The sequence below is a fragment of the Aythya fuligula genome, chromosome 6 (assembly GCF_009819795.1).
Source record: "Aythya fuligula isolate bAytFul2 chromosome 6, bAytFul2.pri, whole genome shotgun sequence".
NCBI classification, from domain to species: Eukaryota; Metazoa; Chordata; class Aves; order Anseriformes; family Anatidae; genus Aythya; species Aythya fuligula.
The window spans coordinates 31,014,963-31,034,938 of record NC_045564.1 but is presented as its reverse complement, the minus strand read 5'-3'; the positions used below and the strand labels follow the sequence as shown (position 1 = coordinate 31,034,938).

The following is a 19,976-nucleotide window of genomic DNA, read 5'->3' as shown; positions in this document are numbered from 1 at the left end:
GGGACCGGGAACATCTCCCGTTTTCCTGCCTCGCAGCAAGTCCAGGGCACGATTTCTTCACGAAGGGCACACACCCAGCCTCCAAAAGTGTGCCCTTCTCCCGGCAGTTTTGAGGAACTACCCTCAAAATTGCTGTGTTTCAAGAATAACTTTAAGCCTGTTCTGCAGCATCTTTTAAAGTCCGTAATGGACGTTAAGAGGGTGATATGCATCAAGGAGTGATGGCAATGAGCTTCGCTACTTCCCGAGTGAAAAATAGTGACAACTGGTGTGACAGGATCACGTGCCAACTTGGGTATATTACATTTAACGCTGTGATTGAGGCATTGTATTTAAGGTTTTTGTGAGGGATGCTATATTCCAGCTTGCTTTCTCTCTTAGGGCCCTTTACAACCCATAACTGGCCTTGCCACCCTGTATCCACATAGTCTGTGGCCAGGATGATTTCAGTGGAAGTTACTGGGTGAAACACAGCCTCTTTTCCAGTCACCAAGTTACTCGGTGCTGTCAAGAGCTCTCCAAAGGTATCTGAAGTTTTTCCCAGCCGAAACAAGCAAACAGGATGAGAGAAGGTCAGTGAAGTTTGTTTCCTTTCACATAGGAGACACAGACACTATAATCATGGGCTGCAGCAGGACGCTGGGACTGGGAGAGTTGTTAGCTCCTATCTGGGGTAGAGAAGGAATATTTTCTGGGTCAGCGCTATGAATAGTCCTGTCTAAATGAACGCTGCTGAAATCAATGTTCTCCCCTTGCAGTCACTCTCACTGACAAAACAAGACTATCTGACAGAAGAGAAACCTCTCCCAGCACCACAGTTATCCACAGCAAGCAGGGTCTAGCTTGGCTTGCTCAGGATGCCCAGCCTTGAAAGTTGGTGCAACAATGAAAAATTACAGAAATGAAAGACAATGACTGTAATCAGAAAAAACAGGCTGTTTTGTTTTGTTAATTTCTGGGTCCATTTCATTTTGCCAGATGAACAACAAAAAAGCAAGCAAATTCTTTCCCAGGTTCTTCACGTAGACATGGATTTAGTTGGTCTTTCCTTTAGTAATTCTAGCAAATGTTCTAATGTAAGCCAGCAGCAAAGAGAAAACTATCTGCATTATTTAACAGCTTTTATAATTAGGAGAAAAGGACTTCTGTGTGCTAAATATCTAATTTTGCTACCTGAATTTGCCCCTCTATCCAATAAGCAGAATCTGACAGAGCTTCTCAAAGAAAGCTGTTTACACTACTGCTGCAAGTAAAGCCTAGAGCAGCACCTGGAACAATTAAATACTGGTGAAAATTTTTCAGGGTTGGCAGACAGCTTCACAGCTACCTTCCCATGCTTTGTTTTTATATTGTTCCTTTGTAATTTGTGTCTCTTTTTGTTAATTAATGCTGCTTTTAAAATGCCAGCTGAATAATTATCAGACAACATGTTATTCCTTTTTAAAAGACACTCAGACCTAAAAGCAATAAGGTAAACAAGCAGATAAAAAGGTCTTTTAAATTCTGAATTTTTCAACAATTGCCAGACCAACTCTATGAACTTAATAAAGGAATTTATGAATCTTATCACAGCTTGAATGACTCAGCTATTAAAGAAAGAGTGAAAACAAGCAAACCCAGGCTACCTGCAGTAAGTTTAATGTTTGGGGGCCCAAATAGACAAAGATATGATTTTATGTCAGTTCCTGTGCCTGCAGGAAATGAAGTTGTCTTTTTCTTATGTTACTTAATGTGTGGTCTGTGGCCACCATTAAAGCAGATCAGGTGATTTCAAAATCTTTCGTAGAAGCCATTTCTCACCCTCCTCTACTGCTATTATACATGTAGGTCATCTACCACAAATGAATAGTCACTTTCCAGTCCACACATCAAATTCATTGAAATCTCCCACTTTTTCTTTCAACTTGGCTGAAATAATCTAGTCCTATAATATGGAGGCTTGAAGAAAGTCTCAAAAGGATTTATTTTTTCTTGATAATTACCCCACTGCTGTCTTGTCCTGTGAATGCAAAGGCTTAGCATTCCTCAAAGATTGCTATGGCAACACATTGCAGTGTCTCAGGAACAGGGTATACTTTGAGAAAGAGAAGGGGGAATTTTAAAAAATGAAGAGGCTACAGGTATTCAGGTATTGTAAATAACAGAAAAGAAAGTAAATGTTATATAAAAGAGGAAGAATAAAAAAAAAAAAAAAAAAAAAAAAAAAAAAAACCAAGAAGGAAAAAAATCAAGCTCTAAAACTGATAGCCTTCTACTGAAAGTATAGGACCATCTACTTTAGTTTTCTGTACAGTTGCAGCATTACGAGTTGCTATCATGTCAAAGTGCAATGTGCAATGAAAACAATGAATAGTCTTTGTTTCATTCACTGAAACTTTTCAGCGACTGGTACTTTTCAGAAGCCACAGCCTGCGCTTTCATAGTTTTTTCTCTCAGCCAAGAGTGGTAGTGTGTAGGCTCAGAAGATATCTTATATTACCAACTGTTTCATTGTTCTTAAATAAGCAAATAAATATGCAGCTAAAGAGTTGGAGCTAGATAATGAAGCTAAGAGTAAATACAAAATATCTTTCCATCTGAATGTTTGGAGCTTTGTGGGCTGAGAAGTTTAAGGGATACAAAACACAAAAAGGTGGAAAATAGTGATCTGTTTATAGTAGAAATACTTTACGTCTTCCTTTGCAACTTTTCTCATCTTTCCCTGGTTTCCTGAGAATCACTTAGAGAGGAAAGGACTTGTGGCTGAGGTGAGCAAAATAACAAGTTACAAAATTTTTCCCAGTCCTTATCACTTTACCAAATACCATCTGCAAAATTGACACTTATGATTGCTGATATTGAAATGAATCTTGTCTGATAAATTTTTTTCATAATTATTTTTTTTCTGTCAGTTTGAGTGTTCTTCACATAGCTTAATCCTCTCTGCACCCTCATAATTCCTGTCTAAGATCCCTTTGGTACAGTTGTACTAAAGAAAACTGACTTCATTATAGAAAATTCTCTGTTTTCTAGCACTTTTAAGGACACTGTACTGCTTAAGAACAGATTTGGAGGATGATGATTCATCCAGATAACAGAATTTCAATTTATATGAGCTGATGAGCCAGTTTTCATATTCCTGTTTGCTGTATTTTTGTAGCAAATATATAAGTTCTAAATATAGTTTACATTTTTTCAGAAGTTTGCTTTTATCTGTTAGAAATAGAAGCAGATTATTTTTAGACTGTTTTAAAGGGATTACACTGAACTTTACTGTTTTGACTCATTTTCTTATTTAGATACAACGGTCCTGTAAGAGCTTCTAGCAGATGCAGTTTTATTCTGGCCTGCGTTTTCTCTTGGTTCTTTAATAGAAAACCAGCCTCCTTCATAAAGCACTCTTCAGAAAACTCAACTATAAAAATCCTACAATAATTTGATAAAGATCAAAAAAAATTGGAAAAACAACTCCCTAATAGTCCTTTGATAGCCGGTTCCAAATTTGTATGATAGAAAACATGATAAAGGGAATCCAAATGTCACATAAATGCTAGATAGTATTGATTTTCTCAGTAATAATGTCTAAATCTTAGAATAATTTCCATTTAAATATCACTTTCATGAAACCTAAAAGGATGCAAGCCACTAAGTACAAGGTTTTTAAACATGAAGACTATTCTGCAGAAATCTGTATACCTGCATGAAGTAAGTTTGCCACAGGGGAGTGTGCATGTATATTCTTGTGACAGACCATGAATCCTATCACAGATAAAGCCAACACGTGAATGTGAAGGAGATTATATAGTAGCAGATTAGCTGACATTACGCTTTCCACCTGTTGTAACAACCACACTAAAAACAAACAAACAAAACACCCCACCCCACCAAACCAACAAAACCTCTCAACTAATGATCTATGATTAAATCTAATTTGCTTGCCCTTGACTGTTGGCTCCAGCAAGAATATTTTGCTATTATTTTGGTCAAGTAGAAGACATGGACTTTCCATTTGTGGATGTTTTTAAGTGTCAGGTTTAAAGTTATTTCAGACCCATCCATTGATTTCTATTTTAATTGGTGTCTGAGAAAGTCAAGGTGCCCTAATGCCTTTTTGATTCTTATTCTGACAAACTCCAAACCTGTGTTGAAAATCTTTCCATATTTGCTTTGCCTTAAGTTTTTAATTATCCCTCATAGCAAAACAAAAGGGCCTCCGAATGGTGATGTAAGAAGTCCTGGGCTCCCTCCTCTTCAGCTTCTGAGTGCACTGAGAGCAGAAGGAGCAGCTGTCACTGGTGGTGGGGATGCAGAGCAGGCAGACATTTGCCAGCAGGGACCAGTTAAGCTAGTCAGCCTGTTTTCCCATACAGAAAGGCTTTTATTAATTAGAAATGACAATGTATCAAGAACGCTTATCAATAAGGAAGACTCACTAGCTCCTACAAATGCAGATGGTCTGTTAACCCCTATGAGTGAACATATAGTTTTAGTTGTGCAGAGTAACGCATTTAATATATTCCTGTGACTCAACATTCAACGGCAATTGCAACCACTCTCAAAAGAGCCCAGAAAGTGCTGCACAGCTAAACTTCTTCAGATGACAGCAAAAATAAAGAGCTGTTCCAAAAAAGTTATACACGATTGTGCAGGGGCTACAATTTTCTTCTTTTTTAATTCTGACCAAGGGGGAAAAATAGCAGACAATTACATTTTTCAGTGTTGTAGCTTACAAAAGTGTTTGGGAAGATAAACTGCTATCGTAGAGCAGGCTCAGATATTTTTTGAAGGGTGAATGCAGTTCTTAAGCTGGATGACACTGATATAACAAAGTGGGTGCGTGTCTAGACAGCACCCTGAATTTCCATTTGTCTTCCCTTCTTTTAATGGCATCCATCCTCTAACTCTTCTCACAACTCCATATCAAAAGTTTATTATGGTGGCTAAGAGAAAAAAAAGTAATCTCTTCTCCACGTGGCTGTGCAATAAAGAGATATGACACAAGCAACATTATAGTATTTATGACTTTGATGCAAGCCAGCAAATTTTTTAGAAGCAAAGAGCATTTCAGTTCAAGAGGTTGGATTGCTATTGTCACAACTCAACATTTTCTATAAATCTAGAGCAAACAAAAGCATTGGGAACAGTTGCATGAATTCTCCTGTCAAGCTAAGAATCTAAAATACTGGAGAAGCAAGCTAGTAGAGAGAAGTCAAGAGTAGAGACAAATTTTATTCCGCATACCTAGCCAGCTGATTCTAGGCTTCTTTCAGCATTGTTATTTTAGTTTTGGGGAAAAAAAAAAAGGCAAACAAAAAATTTTTCAAGAACCAATAATATGCTATTTATAACATTCAAAAATATTATTTTTGAAACAGGTATGGTCTTAACTTTTTATCTGTCTCATGAGAGCTTGCTTAACTTTAGCCTTACATTACTTGCTTGAAAGCCAATCATTAGGATATCTAAACCATGGGTAGCTCTTACACTTGAAACAGTAAGGCCAATTACTGCCAAGATGTAAACACATTTCTTATTTACAGCAAGTAGGTACCCAGTTCATGTATTCTTGCTCTATGCTATCAATAAACATGCCCTCTGCATACAACATTCACCCTGAAAAATTTGATGGCAACATTTTCAGTCTGGTTTTGTGCTTGTCTGTAGCTTGGCAGCATTACGGCATAGAAAACTTGTATTGTGACAAGATTTTTCATGATTATGAGCAGTAGCTTGGCAATGGAATTCTCCTTTATGGGCTTGTTCTGGGAACTGTCAAAAAAAATCTTCCACTTCAAGCAGGACAGTTTTGATCACCCCTTTAAGTGGTTTAAAGAGTCCAATTTCTTTGTCAAGGTTCTCAGAGAAAGAAGGCAATTTCTCAAGGCATACAATATTAGTCCCCAACCTATCAGTCATTGTTATGAGACAAGCCTTGAGAGTCTGATGGCTAAGGTCTATTAACTGCTCACAAGATTGATAACAGGCTAAGTTGCAAAGGAAACGGTAGATTTCCAATCAGTTTGACAATCTTTTAAACTTCTTGCAATACCAGAGCAGAACAGATGTTGCCTGATACACAGATATTTCATCAGAAACTCTTTTTCATTTATGATTCCTTAAACAAAGTGAAAGGCAACTGCGCATTTGCACAAGCCAGGAAGCTGAAGCTCTTCTCTTTCAATATTAACTAGGTCTCAGCTGAGGAATTTTTCACCTGCTTAATTGGGAAATAACTGTGCGCAACAGCCGACTACGTAGTTGCTTCAGTCTGTGCAGCTATTACACATTCGAAATGCATAAATAAAGAAAATTAATGTTGTTTCTTTAGGGTAAGCTAGAGCAATACCATTTAGTATTTTCATCTCCCAGTTGAGGTTATTTCGAAGATTCCTACAAAGCAAAAATACCTGGGAGGAGTTGGACAATGTTGTGTAAAGCCTCTACTTTTAATGTCAGACTTCAGAAACTGACAGTACCTCAACTCTTCCAAAGAAAAAGGTAGGTGGAGCTAGAAGTTGTCTAGCTGCCTGGAAAGCAGACAGCCTTCTGCTCCCGGAACGAGTAGGAATGTCAGAAAAAAGCAGTTCTCTGCAAAGCAGATTTTTGCGTACATCGAGAAGCGGCAGGAATGCTGACGTGCTTTAAGCCCAGTCAGCCCTCTGTGCAAGCACTCAGGCAGTCAATGCTCTGACACCCAACTTGCTGTGCCCATTATCCCAGCTTTTTTCTGTTCCAAACTTATACTCCATACTTCTTCGTTAACATTGAGTGCTTGTGCACTTATCTTTACCGTGGTTTACTGCAGCTTTCCTTACAACTCTTCCCAAGTAATTAATGTGGCAGTTCATCTAATGAGTTATTTCATTGTAATGCAAGTTAATTCCCATACTTGCAGCTGCACAGACTGCAGGTGCAGACAGAACCCTTTAACTGTATGATGCTGTACACCTCAGATAATTTTTTAAATGTGCCATTAAAAAACAGACATGAGAGCTATTTTGACATCTATTAGTTGTAACTGTATAAGCAAACCCAGAATCAACGATTAGATCTCAATGAGTCAGGAATCACACAACCAATTAGTATCGCTTATCCTACACAGCAGATTCTGTTTTTTCATTATAACCCTGGAAGCACGAGACACTCAAACTGTGGTAACAGGAATCTACTTCAATATTTTGACACATTCGAAGTCCTTAGTATCCAACCAATATTAATTAAGAGCCTTGAAAAGCTGTCCATTAGTGCTAAAAGTGAGCTGTTTCATAAAAAATAGGAAGAAAGGCAACACTACGTTCTGGATGCTGTAAGCACCCACAGTAGAAGGGTCACACTGTTTTTCTCCCCCAAATTATTGGTTTTCTCTATGGGTAAAAAGACAGACCACCAGTTTTTCCTCAATACTTCAATGCACGCAGCATCTTACTTCAAATCTGACATACTACTTCAAAAGACCTAAGGGTAACAGTTCAGTTTACATTGGAATAACTACAGTTGCTTTTATATTCTTAAGTAGTCATGGTTTACATTCTGGATGATACAGAATAAAGAAAATAAAAACAGAATAAATAAAATAAAATAAATCACATGGGGCCCTGATTTCTGGATTCTATGACGCTTTATTCCTTTCCTGCATTAATGGATGTACATTCCTGAAATATTATCCTCCCCCCCCCCGCCCTTAATTATCTACTTCTACAGTGGTAGAGACCTGAAAATAATATATGTAATATAATTACTCTACTTTCCTGCACCTTGTGCTTTCTTTTCACTTACTGTCCATACTTGTTCTGTTTGCAACATGCATTTGGTCCTCTTCCATTTCTCCCTCAAAACATCCTTTTAGGATATTTATACACCCCTTCAATTTTTTACTTGTGCACAAGCAATTTTACTGCTCACCACCTAAATCCTGTGGAAGTATCTTTGCTTCATTGCATCAACTTTATGGAGCATTAAAAAAAAAAAAAAGAATGAAATTCCCACACCTTTATCTGGGCTGAGTCCTTCCAATCTAGCAACCTGCTTCTTATTTTTCTTTGCCTATTCTTAAGAGAATACACTAGACATTACCAGACAGGTGAATTCAGATTTCAACAGACCATGAAAGAAAACCAAACATTTCACTAGAATGTTACCATTTAATTATAACATTAAGAGAAACAGTTCTAAGCACGTCTCTGATGTATATTTTTTTTAAATCCTGGATATCCCGTATGTTATACAGATACCATGACTTAAAACAGTTACAAGCTCAGTCTTAATTTGATTCAAAGGACATGTTCTGTTCTGAAGGAATGTTCTTATATTCTCCAGGATAGTTGATGGACAAAGAGTTCTGTACCACTAAAACTGCAGTAATTCTTGTGAATAAAAATCCTTTTTTTTTTTTTTTTTTTTTTTTTTACATTGTTTAAGTTTTATCCAGAGACCTATAAACTCTTCTGCATTTCCCAGCATACTGAAGTCTCTTGTAACACAAGTCACCTCACGATGCAATCTGTCCCGCATTCTATCTACTCCAACAATTTCCAGGTGTGCATGTAAAAAGGGTAAATAAGCATTTTTTTCTATAAAAAGCTGAAAATATGTTTTCTTTAATAAATCTGTAGTATTAACTTGAAATAATTACAAGCATGGCAAAATTATCAGGCCACCTGTCTTTATTTTCCTTTCCAAAGAGTCCTCCTGCAATGAAAGATGTTCTTATAAACAAAAACAAATTTCCCTAAAAATGCCAACAAAGCAGATTAAAATTGAAGTAATTTTTTACTTCAGAGAGTTTTGGTGAAGGCAGTCTATTCCAACAGAACAAGCCATTTTAATGAATGCAGGATTAACGAGAAAACTGCCGATTGTCTGATTTCTTGTTAATATGCTTGAAGATTTTAGCTTTGTGGACGTTCTTCGATTTCTGGTAACCAAATCCTCCACCTCCGCCTCTTTTCTGTAGCCTTCTGCCTTGGCTGCTGTTCACATCTGGAATTTTGTGGGTTAAAGAACTTAAAAAAACTAATTTGAAATGTTACTTACTAGGGAGAAAAAAAAAAAGTAACAGCATTAATATAAAAAGTTCAGTTGCAGAACTACAGATCAAATTGAAGTTGTGCCTGTCATTCTAATGAACACTTTTATTCCTCCAGCCATAGAATTAATTTGACCAGAGTATCACTGCTTCAACTTCTACCCACTGGTAGCTTTGACAAGAGGGACCCTTGCCCCTCTATTTCAGTATTCCATGATTAAACTTAATTACACACCTTTCAATGAAAATTATGGTGCGTGAAGAACAGCACCCTGGAAGATGTACGCAACATTTCAGCACCTGCTAACCTGCAGCAACTGAAGCACGTTCATGCACTGAAACAGATGTTTGTAAACACTAGAACTGGAAAAACTGCCATTTAGGATTTTCTTTTATAAACCATTTTTGAGCATGATGCATGCATGTGATTAACAGCAAAGCCAAAACAAAACAAAAACCAGAATTTGAAGTAGCATAGGTACTATAGCATAGCAGGAATTCAGCTTTGAAACACTGCAGTAAAGGATACTGAGGTCAACAAATGGAGGGACTTTAAAACCAAATGAAAGGCTGACTTTGTTAAGATCCAGGTTATTGACATTATATATCTGCTTCAGAGAATGGGAGTCATAAGCTCTAATGTAGGCTTTGTATGCTTCCTGGGCTGACTTGTGAAGAAAGTAGTTCTTCTCAATCAGTTTCTCCAGCTGGTGAGGAGGAAAGAAAAACAGAAGGCATGAAATTATGGCTATAACAACTGTATAAATTATGTGCAAGCAAATTATTTACTGTGCAAGCTGCAGCGACATTCACTACTCACTTCAGTAAGACTGCACTGTGATATGTATGCGTGCACTCTGCTGTTACAGTGCTTTTATAAACAGAAAAATGAAAGAGCCTGAAGTGGAATTATACTATGATGCCTGTCTCATTTGACTTGTAGCGTACACTAATTTGGCACACTAATATTAACTCACATTGGGTGTCATTATTTCCTAATTGTTCTTAACAACAATTCTCTTTCTGTAAAGCCTGTCTTCAATACTTCTTGTATTGCTATTTCAAGTTTAATTTATTACAAAGAAATTTTACAGAGTTCTCATGAAAAGAATGACTCACAGAACTAAACAACAATAAAAATTCTTATATACAAAACTATGTTATTCTCTTTAACTTTGTGTTCCATTGCTATTTTTGTAGCACTGCAGTACAAAATAGATTTGGCTGATGCTGGGCTTTATTACCATCAAGGAGGTTAAAAATATATTTGGAATATATACACTAGCATTTCTAGGTGTTAGTACTGGATTTCTTACATGTTGAAGGCTGAGCAAATCATCTTAGAAGACAAAGATATTCAGAATTAGTCTGAACATGCACAACCATTCAATGAAAGCTACTGGAACATCATGTTTAGTACGCTGGACAAGAACATTCTATTCAAGAGCTGAAGGCATATTTACATCATTATGATTTTGCAATATAACATGAAAAAACAATCCTTACAAGCAAATTCAGATGATGTAATGATGACAATTTAGTACTGGATATTAAAATCCATATTTGGTTTCACAACATTTTCTGTCTGTAATATCATATAGGGACAATATGACAGGAGGATTTACTACAGAATACTCACCTACAGGAACTTTTCTGAACATGCACATATATTTTTAAATTTTAGTTGCAATAGACTATATCATCTGCATAAATTATTGTTATACAAATGTTCAGAGCACCTTTAGCAAGCCATTTCATACCTGAGACTGGATATCTGAAATCTTTGACCAAGAAAATTCGAATTCACTGAGTGGTACCTTTAACAAACAAGGAAAATATCTACATTATGTATGTATTACTGTACAAACAGTTAATGTGTTTAAGACCTAAAACAAATAGGATAAGACCTGTCAGATAACAGAACACTTTTTAATATTTTAGCTATATCTCTTAATAGATAATTATAACTGTGAAGTTCAAGGACATTTTCATGAGTGAAAAGATTACCTACAATTATTTTCGGTTTTTGACATTTTTTTCAAAGCAATAATCACACTATTGCTACCTGTTATCATAGATACATTCATAAAGTGCCTTTGCACCAATATATCAGTATTATCACATCCTTTCAACTAGCATGAAGACCCGCATTATGACACTTTTACCATTTTAGCTTTTCCTTTAGAAGCTACATCACATTAATTACAAGTGGCAAAATTCTGGACTGTACACAACTCTCTATAGAAAGGGACTAACTAGGAGCAGTTCTACCATATTAAAAGGGCTACACTTGAAAGAAGGCTACCTTTATTTTGAAATTTATCAATTTTCTTTCTAAAGAAAAATAACAACTGCACTGGCCAAGCTCACAGTATCTTTCCATGATGGGTCATAGGAAATTTATTTCTTAATAACACAAGCTACACAGTTGCAAAGCAACTATAAATATACTCAATAGTTACTTTCGAGTCTAAGGTCAGCAGCACAAAGTCAGATGTTCAGTTAAATATTTTCTAAGCAACAGAATAGTTCTTGTTTAAAAGTTAAAGTGTTTCATTAATCATTACAGTTTTTCCTTTTGAAATCTTGGTTGCACTATGAAATCATAATAAAAAAAAAAAAAAAAAAAGGTCTACAGAAATTTACCCTGGCTTGTTTCAGGTAACGAAGAAAGCCCAGTTCTTCCGGTCGTAAAATGAGCAGAGCATGTCCTCTACCATTTATACCTCTGGCCGTTCTACCAACACGATGAATATACTCCTTTTTTGCAGAGAAGAAAAAACAGTAAGTCCAATCAGTCTTTCAAGCATTTAATAACACAGATTCACAGAAGAACTGTAGTTCTACAGGGCACTACAATAGAATTGTAGTGCCCTGTAGCAGAAAATTTTACTTTGCTTTTGATATATTTGCTCTACATATTTGTCAGGACCTTCCAGATTTGAGTTGTTCTTGTTTGCACTGGACATTTACTCTAATGAGAATTCTAATTTTTAAATAAAAATCAATTTTCCATTGAAAAAGCTGTCAGGAGACTCAAGGACGCATATATAAACCTCATATTCCTTCTAATAGATGTTTTGTTTTTTAGCTGATTAGATTTTAAGTTACTTGAGTAGCATAAAGAGTAATGTTTTACAAAACTACTCTTAAAAATGTAACAGAAGTCTCAGCTAGGTGCAGCATATCCTGCTAGAGTAAGTGGAAGAAATCAGCTTCCAGATGCTAACTTGGCTGAATCCTGACCTCTGTTGAACAGAAGATTCAGGTTTCTTTACTACATATGTAGCTAGGAATTGAAAGTTTTTTATTTCCTTAACTTACTTTTGGATCATCTGGAGGGTCATACTGGACAATCCAGTCCACTTCAGGAATATCCAGTCCTCTGGCAGCTACATCAGTGCACAGCAGAATTCCAGATTCTGCATTACAGAACTGGAAAAATGTCGTGGTACGTTTTGTCTGTTTCTGCTTGCCCTAAAAAACAACAACCAAATATAATAATAAACCCACACACATTAAGGATGAAATGTCAACTATAAAAAGTTTATCTGCTTGAAAGCAGAAATGTCATTTCCCATACCAAAAAAAATATTTAGGGCATCTTTCTATCTTACAAACTTACACGGAGCAGGCAGGTTAAAAAGCAATGCTACCACAGCAAACAGCAGAGGTCTGCACAACAGATTCTCTCAGAGCTAATGTTTCTAAGGCATTAAAACCCCACTTGCATAAGCATTACTTTCACAAGCACTGCATAAATGCCTGAAAATGTTCAGAAAAAGGATATTTGCAAACCCAGGAGTATATTAGATTACCAATTAAAACAAAACCAAACCCATACTTGTAACAGCTCTCTTGAAGTACAGCAAAAAACAAAACAAAATAAAACCAAAACAAGCAGCACAGTTGCAGTCAGTTACAATTATTTCATAAACTTTCACTCAACTCTCACAACTTTGTCTTTTTGATAAAAACTGAAGATACTCCTTTAAACTGCCAGAATTGGTATGCTAAAACTAAACATCACCCTGGCCTTATGGAAAAAACAAAGCAAAACAAAACGAAGAAACAACAACAAAAAACACCCAACACCAGACATTCCAAAGACCCGAGTGTTTGGCTTCCTCTGATAATAACTTTGCTCTAAAAATTGAGTTTTGGTTCTCATGAAAGGCAGCCTCTTGCAGAGAAACAGAAAAACGGGCTACACACAAGAGGATAAATTAGTATCAGTATTCAAACCTCATTTAGAAAACAGTGAGATTAACAGCATTGCAGTGCTCTTACATTGTTTTTATTTTATTTCATTCCTCTGCAAACTAATCAAGACCAGCACATCTTGTTAGCAGAGTATCTGTTTATTATAAACTGAAATTAAATAAATAAGGTAAATGAAAGATCCATAACAACTTACAGGTGTTATCAGGTTAATTAAAAATGAAATCTATGTATAAAATACTTACATGAATGGCCATAACAGGCAGATCAATGTAGTTGAGTAATTCATAATGGTACTTCACTGACATACACGAAGAAAAAAATACCATTAGTTTCTTCTTCCGGTTCTTCTTAAGGAATGTGAAGAGCAAAAGGAATCTTTTTTCAGATGGACATACCACATAACCCTGGAAATTATTTAAATGGTGTCAAACAAAGTTGTATGGAACACATTTTAGCTTTACCAATACAATTAAATCAGGGAGCTGTTATCTTACAAAACAGATGTGCCAAATAGTTAATTTTCCAGCTATACAGTTAGAAACCGTTTGATATATTTCCTGTCCCTCACCATGTTATATGAAACTCCTGAAGTAGAGTTACAGCCAAAAATTTACTCTGCTGATTTGAAGTAATTCTCCAATGGAGAAGTATTTTTTCACTAGTTCTCAAAAAATAGTATTTCAATGAAGAATGGTTTATACAATAAAAATCCATTTCAAGAACTTCTGAATTCTGATACTAAGTATGAAAATTACTGTATAGGCTTCTTAAAATTCTTTATAATTTCAGGAATTTTATCCAGTTTTTGCTACAAGTTTACTCTTTAAATATAATTTGTAACTACCAGTCATTTTAAAACACCACTCAAAAAATACTGTACAACTGTATATAGCTGGCATTTGAAGTAGCAACAGTGAAATCTATAGCATTTTCTAGTCTGCAACATGGTAACAGAATTACAAAGAGAACTGGAGCTTAAGTAGATAACATAAATAGGAATGGCAAAGTGTAACTAACTATTATTATCCAATGAACTTTTTTTATCATCTTTCCTGCAAACATTGACTGGATGCACAAAACTTACAGCTAGTAGAGTGAATAAAGCCCTTTAGGCAACTGATAGCTTTTGCCCAGTAGGATGTTAAACACTAAGATAGTATTTATACAACCTATTTAAAAACATATAGGGCAGTGTAAGTTCACAGATGATACCCTTTTTAGTAAGGTGTGTTTTACCTGTTCAAGACCATCAACTGTTGCTGTCTCCTTGTTATCATCAACCCCAACATACAGTGGCTCTTTCTTCAGAGAGATCTTTGCCAGATCTTCAACCTTTCTGGTTTGTGTAGCGGAAAAAAGCATTGTCTGTCTGCGCTCTGAAAGTATTTTAAAAGAAAGCCTTATTTTTAAAAGGAGAACACAAATATCAAGGCCTTAACGTCATTAGCTACAAACTTCCCTGAGCAAGTCTTCTCTTTTTTTTTTTCCCTCGCTTATCTTCTAAAGCAGGTTTTGTTGCTTTATGCATTGTATATTTTATTTACTTAGTGTGTTACCATCTGCAAAATCTTTATCTGCAAAAAGAAGATATTCTTTCTCTGGGAGAAATGTTAATTAGCATTTGCTCTTCAATTTAGAGACAACAGTTTAGGTACAGACTTACCCTGTAATTCTAACTATAGATCGATTTCATTTTCATGGGTATTAAAATACTTTTGTTTTCCAAAACATGCTGCATACTTTTTATTTACTACTTCCATGCTTTTTACTGAATTTTGATAATTAAAGGAAGAGCCTTGGTGACTCTGAGATCGTGTTTTATATATCAATTGCAAGAAATACCTAAATCAAAGTAAGATAAAGCAAATTTTAAGGTAAACACTGAAATAAGCTTCTACTGTTCTTGGAAACACGAATAAAAGATCCAACTGCAAGCCAGAAAACATTTTTCCTTATATTTAAGTTTTATAAGGAAATAATAAATTGTAGGTAATAAAACAGGTATAGAAAGATGAATGAGATCCTGTAGGTGTTGAACTAAAAGGATCTTATATGAACAGAATTATATTCCTAAAGTACGTTAAGAAAACTCTGTCTTTTAGATGAATGATGCTAAATAAAATAATGCATACTAGCTATCAGGAAAAAAGACAGAGTAAGACAATAACTCTGAGGTACACCTACAGAACTATAAAAATTAATGACTTCTTTTACAATAATTGAGTCATAAAGAAGACAAAATGTTAGCCAAGTAATGTCCAAGAAAGACTTTTTTCTTACTTGGTAGAAGTTTTATGATCTGTTTCATTTCTTCTTCAAATCCAACCTCTAAGATACGATCCGCCTCATCAATTACCAAACACTGCAAATTCTTGTACATGAAACCTGGAGTGTTCTAGAAGATTAACAAATTGAGAGTCAGACAGGGACAAGTATTTTATTATGTTTTATTAAGTATTAGGCATCAGTATTTTACCTACCTGCATATGATCCAGAAGTCTTCCTGGTGTTGCTACAATGATGTTGATTCCATTCCCAAGTTTCTGTGCTTCTGCTGATCTGTTACTGCCCCCCATTATCAGACCATAGGTGTGCACGTGATGATTCATAAGTTCTTTAAGAACTCCATAGGTTTGCATTGCAAGCTCTCGAGTAGGTGAAAGAATAATAACACCTGTTCCTAAAGCAGACATCAACCAAACAAGATTAAGTTACAGAAACTCACCCAATCCCCTTTACAGTCAAATCGACAAATGGGATTCAACCATGAAAAGAAGAAAAAGCTTACCATTTCTAGGCATGAATTTTAACTTGTAGATGAGCTCTACTGCAGGAATGAGAAATGCAAGTGTTTTGCCGCTGCCTGTTTTTGCAGCTGCTAAAATATCCCTACATAAAACAAAGTTACAAAAAGAAGCGTTTAGTTAAACCTACAGCGAAAACAGCAATCCCATTCTGGATGATGTTGACAATGTAAAAATGTAACAAAGCTTAAAGGAAGCCAGTATAGCTAATACTAAGAAATCTGTGGCAGATCTGGTCCACAACAATTGGTCTCTGCCTCAATGGACTGTGCAACACACTGTTCCAAGAGGCCAACGAAAACAGACTTCCCTGCTTTCAAAGCCAAATGCAAAGCAAGTTCCATGAACTTACCTCAGTATCTGTTCACAGGTAACAGATACAATTTCTTAACTTGTATTAACGTTTACAAACAAAATATTTTTAAAAATATGAGAATTATATAAAAAAAAAAAGCTGTAAGTCACATCTCATGTATTTATCTTGCTAGCAAAATTTCCACATTTGTTGTCAATATAGTTATTAAAAACACATTTTTTACCTGCCTTCCAGAAGAGGTTTAATACTTTTATGCTGAATTTCTGTCATGTGCGTAAAGCCCATGTCATTTATGCCTTTCAATGTATTCTCACTGACAAGACCATCAAGGGATGTAAAAGAATTGTCTTCAAAACCACCTGAAGAGAAGGGAAAACAAATTTCAAACTTATTTCTTCAACTCTATCTATCCCAAGACGACCCAGTTAGAACTGATGTTAAAAGGATTTTTTCTCATTCCTTCCTACCACAAAATCCTTAGATGTTGACAAAATACTCTGTATTAATGGGTCCCTAGGAATACTGCAGACAACTGTTAACAGTGTATACGAGTGCACTGCCTCTCATTCTGATTTATTAGCCATACACCTCCATTTCACTGACATTTTCTTCCATAATGAAATGTGTGTGTGTGTGTGTGTGTGTATGTTATAAAACTGATTTTCACTAGTAATTTTAAGACCAACAGAAGCGTAGATATAATGCAAATTTCAAAGAACAGTAACTGAAAAATAGATCTACAGCGGTCAGCATCATGCTACCTGTATTCAAACATGTAACTTTTATTAAATATCTGAAAACTGCAACTTGCTCTAGAAGAAAGCTTAAGAACTTGGGATTTTTGTACATCTATGAAAAATGAGGACACAAGATACCTGTTAAACCTAGCGGTAAACTAGGTACTTCATCCTCTTCCTCCTCTTCTTCCACTTCTTTCTCTCCAGAATCCTTCCCATCTTCATCTTCTGCCTCCACAGACTTGTCCTCCTCAGTTTTTGCTTTTTTAGTTTCTGTACCTAGGGTGTTATTTTTACAGAAAACTTGTTAATCGCAGTAAGGAATATGAAAAACATGTTCATCATTAAAAGCTGAGCCAGACTTATTTTCTTTAGACCTTAAATCACTGCTATGAATGTCATGAGGTAAGAGGGGTCATGAGAAGGGGTGGCAAGGTTTCCATGAAGCCTTCTGATGCAGATAGCAAGGCATTCATTCAAGTTCCTTGCACACAATCCACTTTGCATTGTAAACCAAAGCAACTTAGAGTATACCATATGTGTTTTTTTTTTTTTTTCTGGGGAAATGACAAAAGCATGATCCTATGGAAAAAATAAGTTGGTTGCTACTGATTTAGTATATATTAGAGTTCAAATACTATAGTTAGAATAAATGATTAGAGAATGTAAGCTTCAAAAATGTATTTATATATAAATGCAGTATATAGGCAAAATGTAATAAGGACCTATTCTCTACTTATTGTGTAACAGCTAGCTTTCCATTAGAAGTATTTTGATGCACATTCAGAATTCTGTCTTTGCAAAAAGAAAAATCGCAAGGTACCAGCTATTGCACTCTTTTGCTTGATGTTTACAGAATAAAAATTGGGAAGGAAGAGATAAATTTCAGATAGGTTGTTAAAACCCTAAGATGCGTTTTCCAGTTATCCATCCAATTTCTTTACGATCATTTCTTGCAAAGCATATAAGGAGCGGTCCTTCTACTCATTAGTGTACTTGTATCCCTAAAATATCGTAATAATGCAAATCTGTTTTCCAGAAATCACTAGAAACATTGAGTAATAATCACCTATTTCACCAGTGTAATCTAGAGAAACACGACAAAAAAAGGCAGTGCTTTTAGGTTTGTGCATAAGGGAAATCGCCACCAGAAACACCAGACCCAGCAGCATGTGCTCTCCTGTGCTGGCAGCCACCAGGGCAGGGCCCAGAGCTGCAGCAGCTGGGCACAGACAGTAACAGCTCCCAGGTATATGCAGACACCCCTCAGATCTTCAGCTACTTTCTTCTACTTGAAAAAAATACACCACGGAAGATCTCCAGGGCTCTAAACCGTGCATCAGCCCAACCAGGTCACTTCTCACAGCCAACACACCCTCTCTGAAGGGGCACAAAGCCGAAAGAGGGCTTTTTTTGTTGTTGGGGAATGTCTCAGCGGTACTTAGGCTGGGCAAATGAATCCCGGCATACCGAGGAAGACAACGCACCGTTCTCGAGAGCAGCCGCCGCCTTCCTCTTCTTCTTCTTCTTCTTCCTCTTCGCCCCGGCACCCTCCGGGCACGGCGCCGCCGCCTCGGGGGCTTCTGCCTCGGGGGTCACCGCCTCGGGGGCTTCCTCCGCTGCCTCCTCCTCCTCCTGTTCCTCCTCCGGGGGGCTCAGCGAGGCCGCCGGAGGCGCTGCGAGGGCAAAGGAAACAAGCTGTAAGCGGCGGAGCAAGGCCGGCGGCCGGGGAGAGGCTCCGCGGTCCCGTCCCCATTCCCATCCCGGTCCCGGCCGTACCTGCCCGCTCGGCCTCCCGCAGCTTGAGGTTGCGCTGCCGCAGCTTGAGGTTGCGCTTGTGGATCTTCTTGCGGAGCAGCCGCATCGGCAGGTTGCCCGCGGCCACCGACACCGACATGGCGGCCACACGTGGGGACGTTAGCCCGGCACAGCACGGCACGACCCGGCCTCACCTAACCCGGCCCGGCCCCGCGCCGCCTGATGGGCGGCCCGCAGCGGCACCCAGCGCCTCGGCGGAGGCAGCGCCGCGCTCCCTAGGCCCTCCTCTTCCTCCTCCTCTTCCTCCTCCTCTTCCTCGCTGGCCGTTACCCCTGAGAGGCTCCACACCTCCCTGCCAGCCCCTCCACTCCTAGTGCTGGGCACTTCGGCCTTCCTCCCTTGTAGCGTTCTCCTCCTCCTGCCTCCCCATCCTCTCCCAAAGGGGATGAGCCCCTGCCATCTGTGCTGTTGGCAACGCCCTTCACATCTTTCGTGACCAGCAGATGGCACGAATAGCACAGGAATTTACAGCGGGTTGCTGTGGTTTCTCAAGCCAATGACTGCTATGGTCTTAGAAATTTGAACGGCTGCAAGCTGTGTAATGCTCAGCCTGCAATAACTCGCTGTAAAGCAGATTTGAGCTGCAGAATTATTACTCTACTAATTTCGAAGTGTTTATTGCATATAACATCTTATCTTAAAGTTACTGCTGTCAGAGATGAAACAAAACTCGCTCTTCATCACCTGTAATCATTATCTTGATGTGTTCATATGGGTCACCAGGATGACTATTATGATTATTGTGTCAGAACTTCACCAGACGATACATAACATTTTAAAATTATTTTATTTATTAACAATATACCTACATTCAAATTACTAATAGTTACTAGACTCACAAGAGAAACATGACAGATGGCTACTTTTCTACAGTATGAATGCCTTGCAATGACAATATGAGTCATTATCTGAGAAATTTTATAAAGGAAGATGTTATAAAGGCATGAGAAAGACAGAGAAATTATAAGACATTTGCAAGTCTAAAAAAATATTGTTTATGAAAAGCTTGTGAAAGGAGGAGGAAGTATGACCAGGGAAGGAAAATTATTCTAAGCAGGCATTGCTGGAGCAAG

The 19,976-nt window shown here is 37.3% G+C and overlaps 1 protein-coding gene across 1 annotated transcript; it reads right to left on the bottom strand.

Annotated features, from left to right (window-relative positions):
- Positions 1-8,386: 8,386 nt before the first annotated feature.
- DDX18 (DEAD-box helicase 18) lies at positions 8,387-19,045 on the bottom strand. Its single transcript, XM_032190479.1, has 14 exons — positions 18,865-19,045; positions 18,573-18,761; positions 17,224-17,364; positions 16,572-16,707; positions 16,017-16,117; positions 15,709-15,908; positions 15,509-15,623; positions 14,465-14,604; positions 13,471-13,632; positions 12,329-12,481; positions 11,651-11,764; positions 10,765-10,821; positions 9,534-9,711; positions 8,387-8,958 (listed from the first exon to the last, which is right to left on the bottom strand). Exons 1-14 carry the CDS (start codon positions 18,980-18,982, stop codon positions 8,816-8,818), a joined length of 1,947 nt encoding a protein of 648 aa, XP_032046370.1. The 5' UTR covers positions 18,983-19,045; the 3' UTR covers positions 8,387-8,815.
- Positions 19,046-19,976: the final 931 nt, after the last annotated feature.

Coding starts and splice junctions, on each gene's coding strand:
- DDX18 (XM_032190479.1), bottom strand. CDS start 18,982: ATGTCGGTGTCGGTGGCCGCGGGCAACCTGCCGATGCGGCTGCTCCGC. Junction 16,708..17,223: donor TTTACCGCTAGGTTTAACAG/GTATCTTGTGTC, acceptor CCTTCTCTTCAG/GTGGTTTTGAAGACAATTCT. Junction 15,909..16,016: donor AAAATTCATGCCTAGAAATG/GTAAGCTTTTTC, acceptor TGTCTGCTTTAG/GAACAGGTGTTATTATTCTT.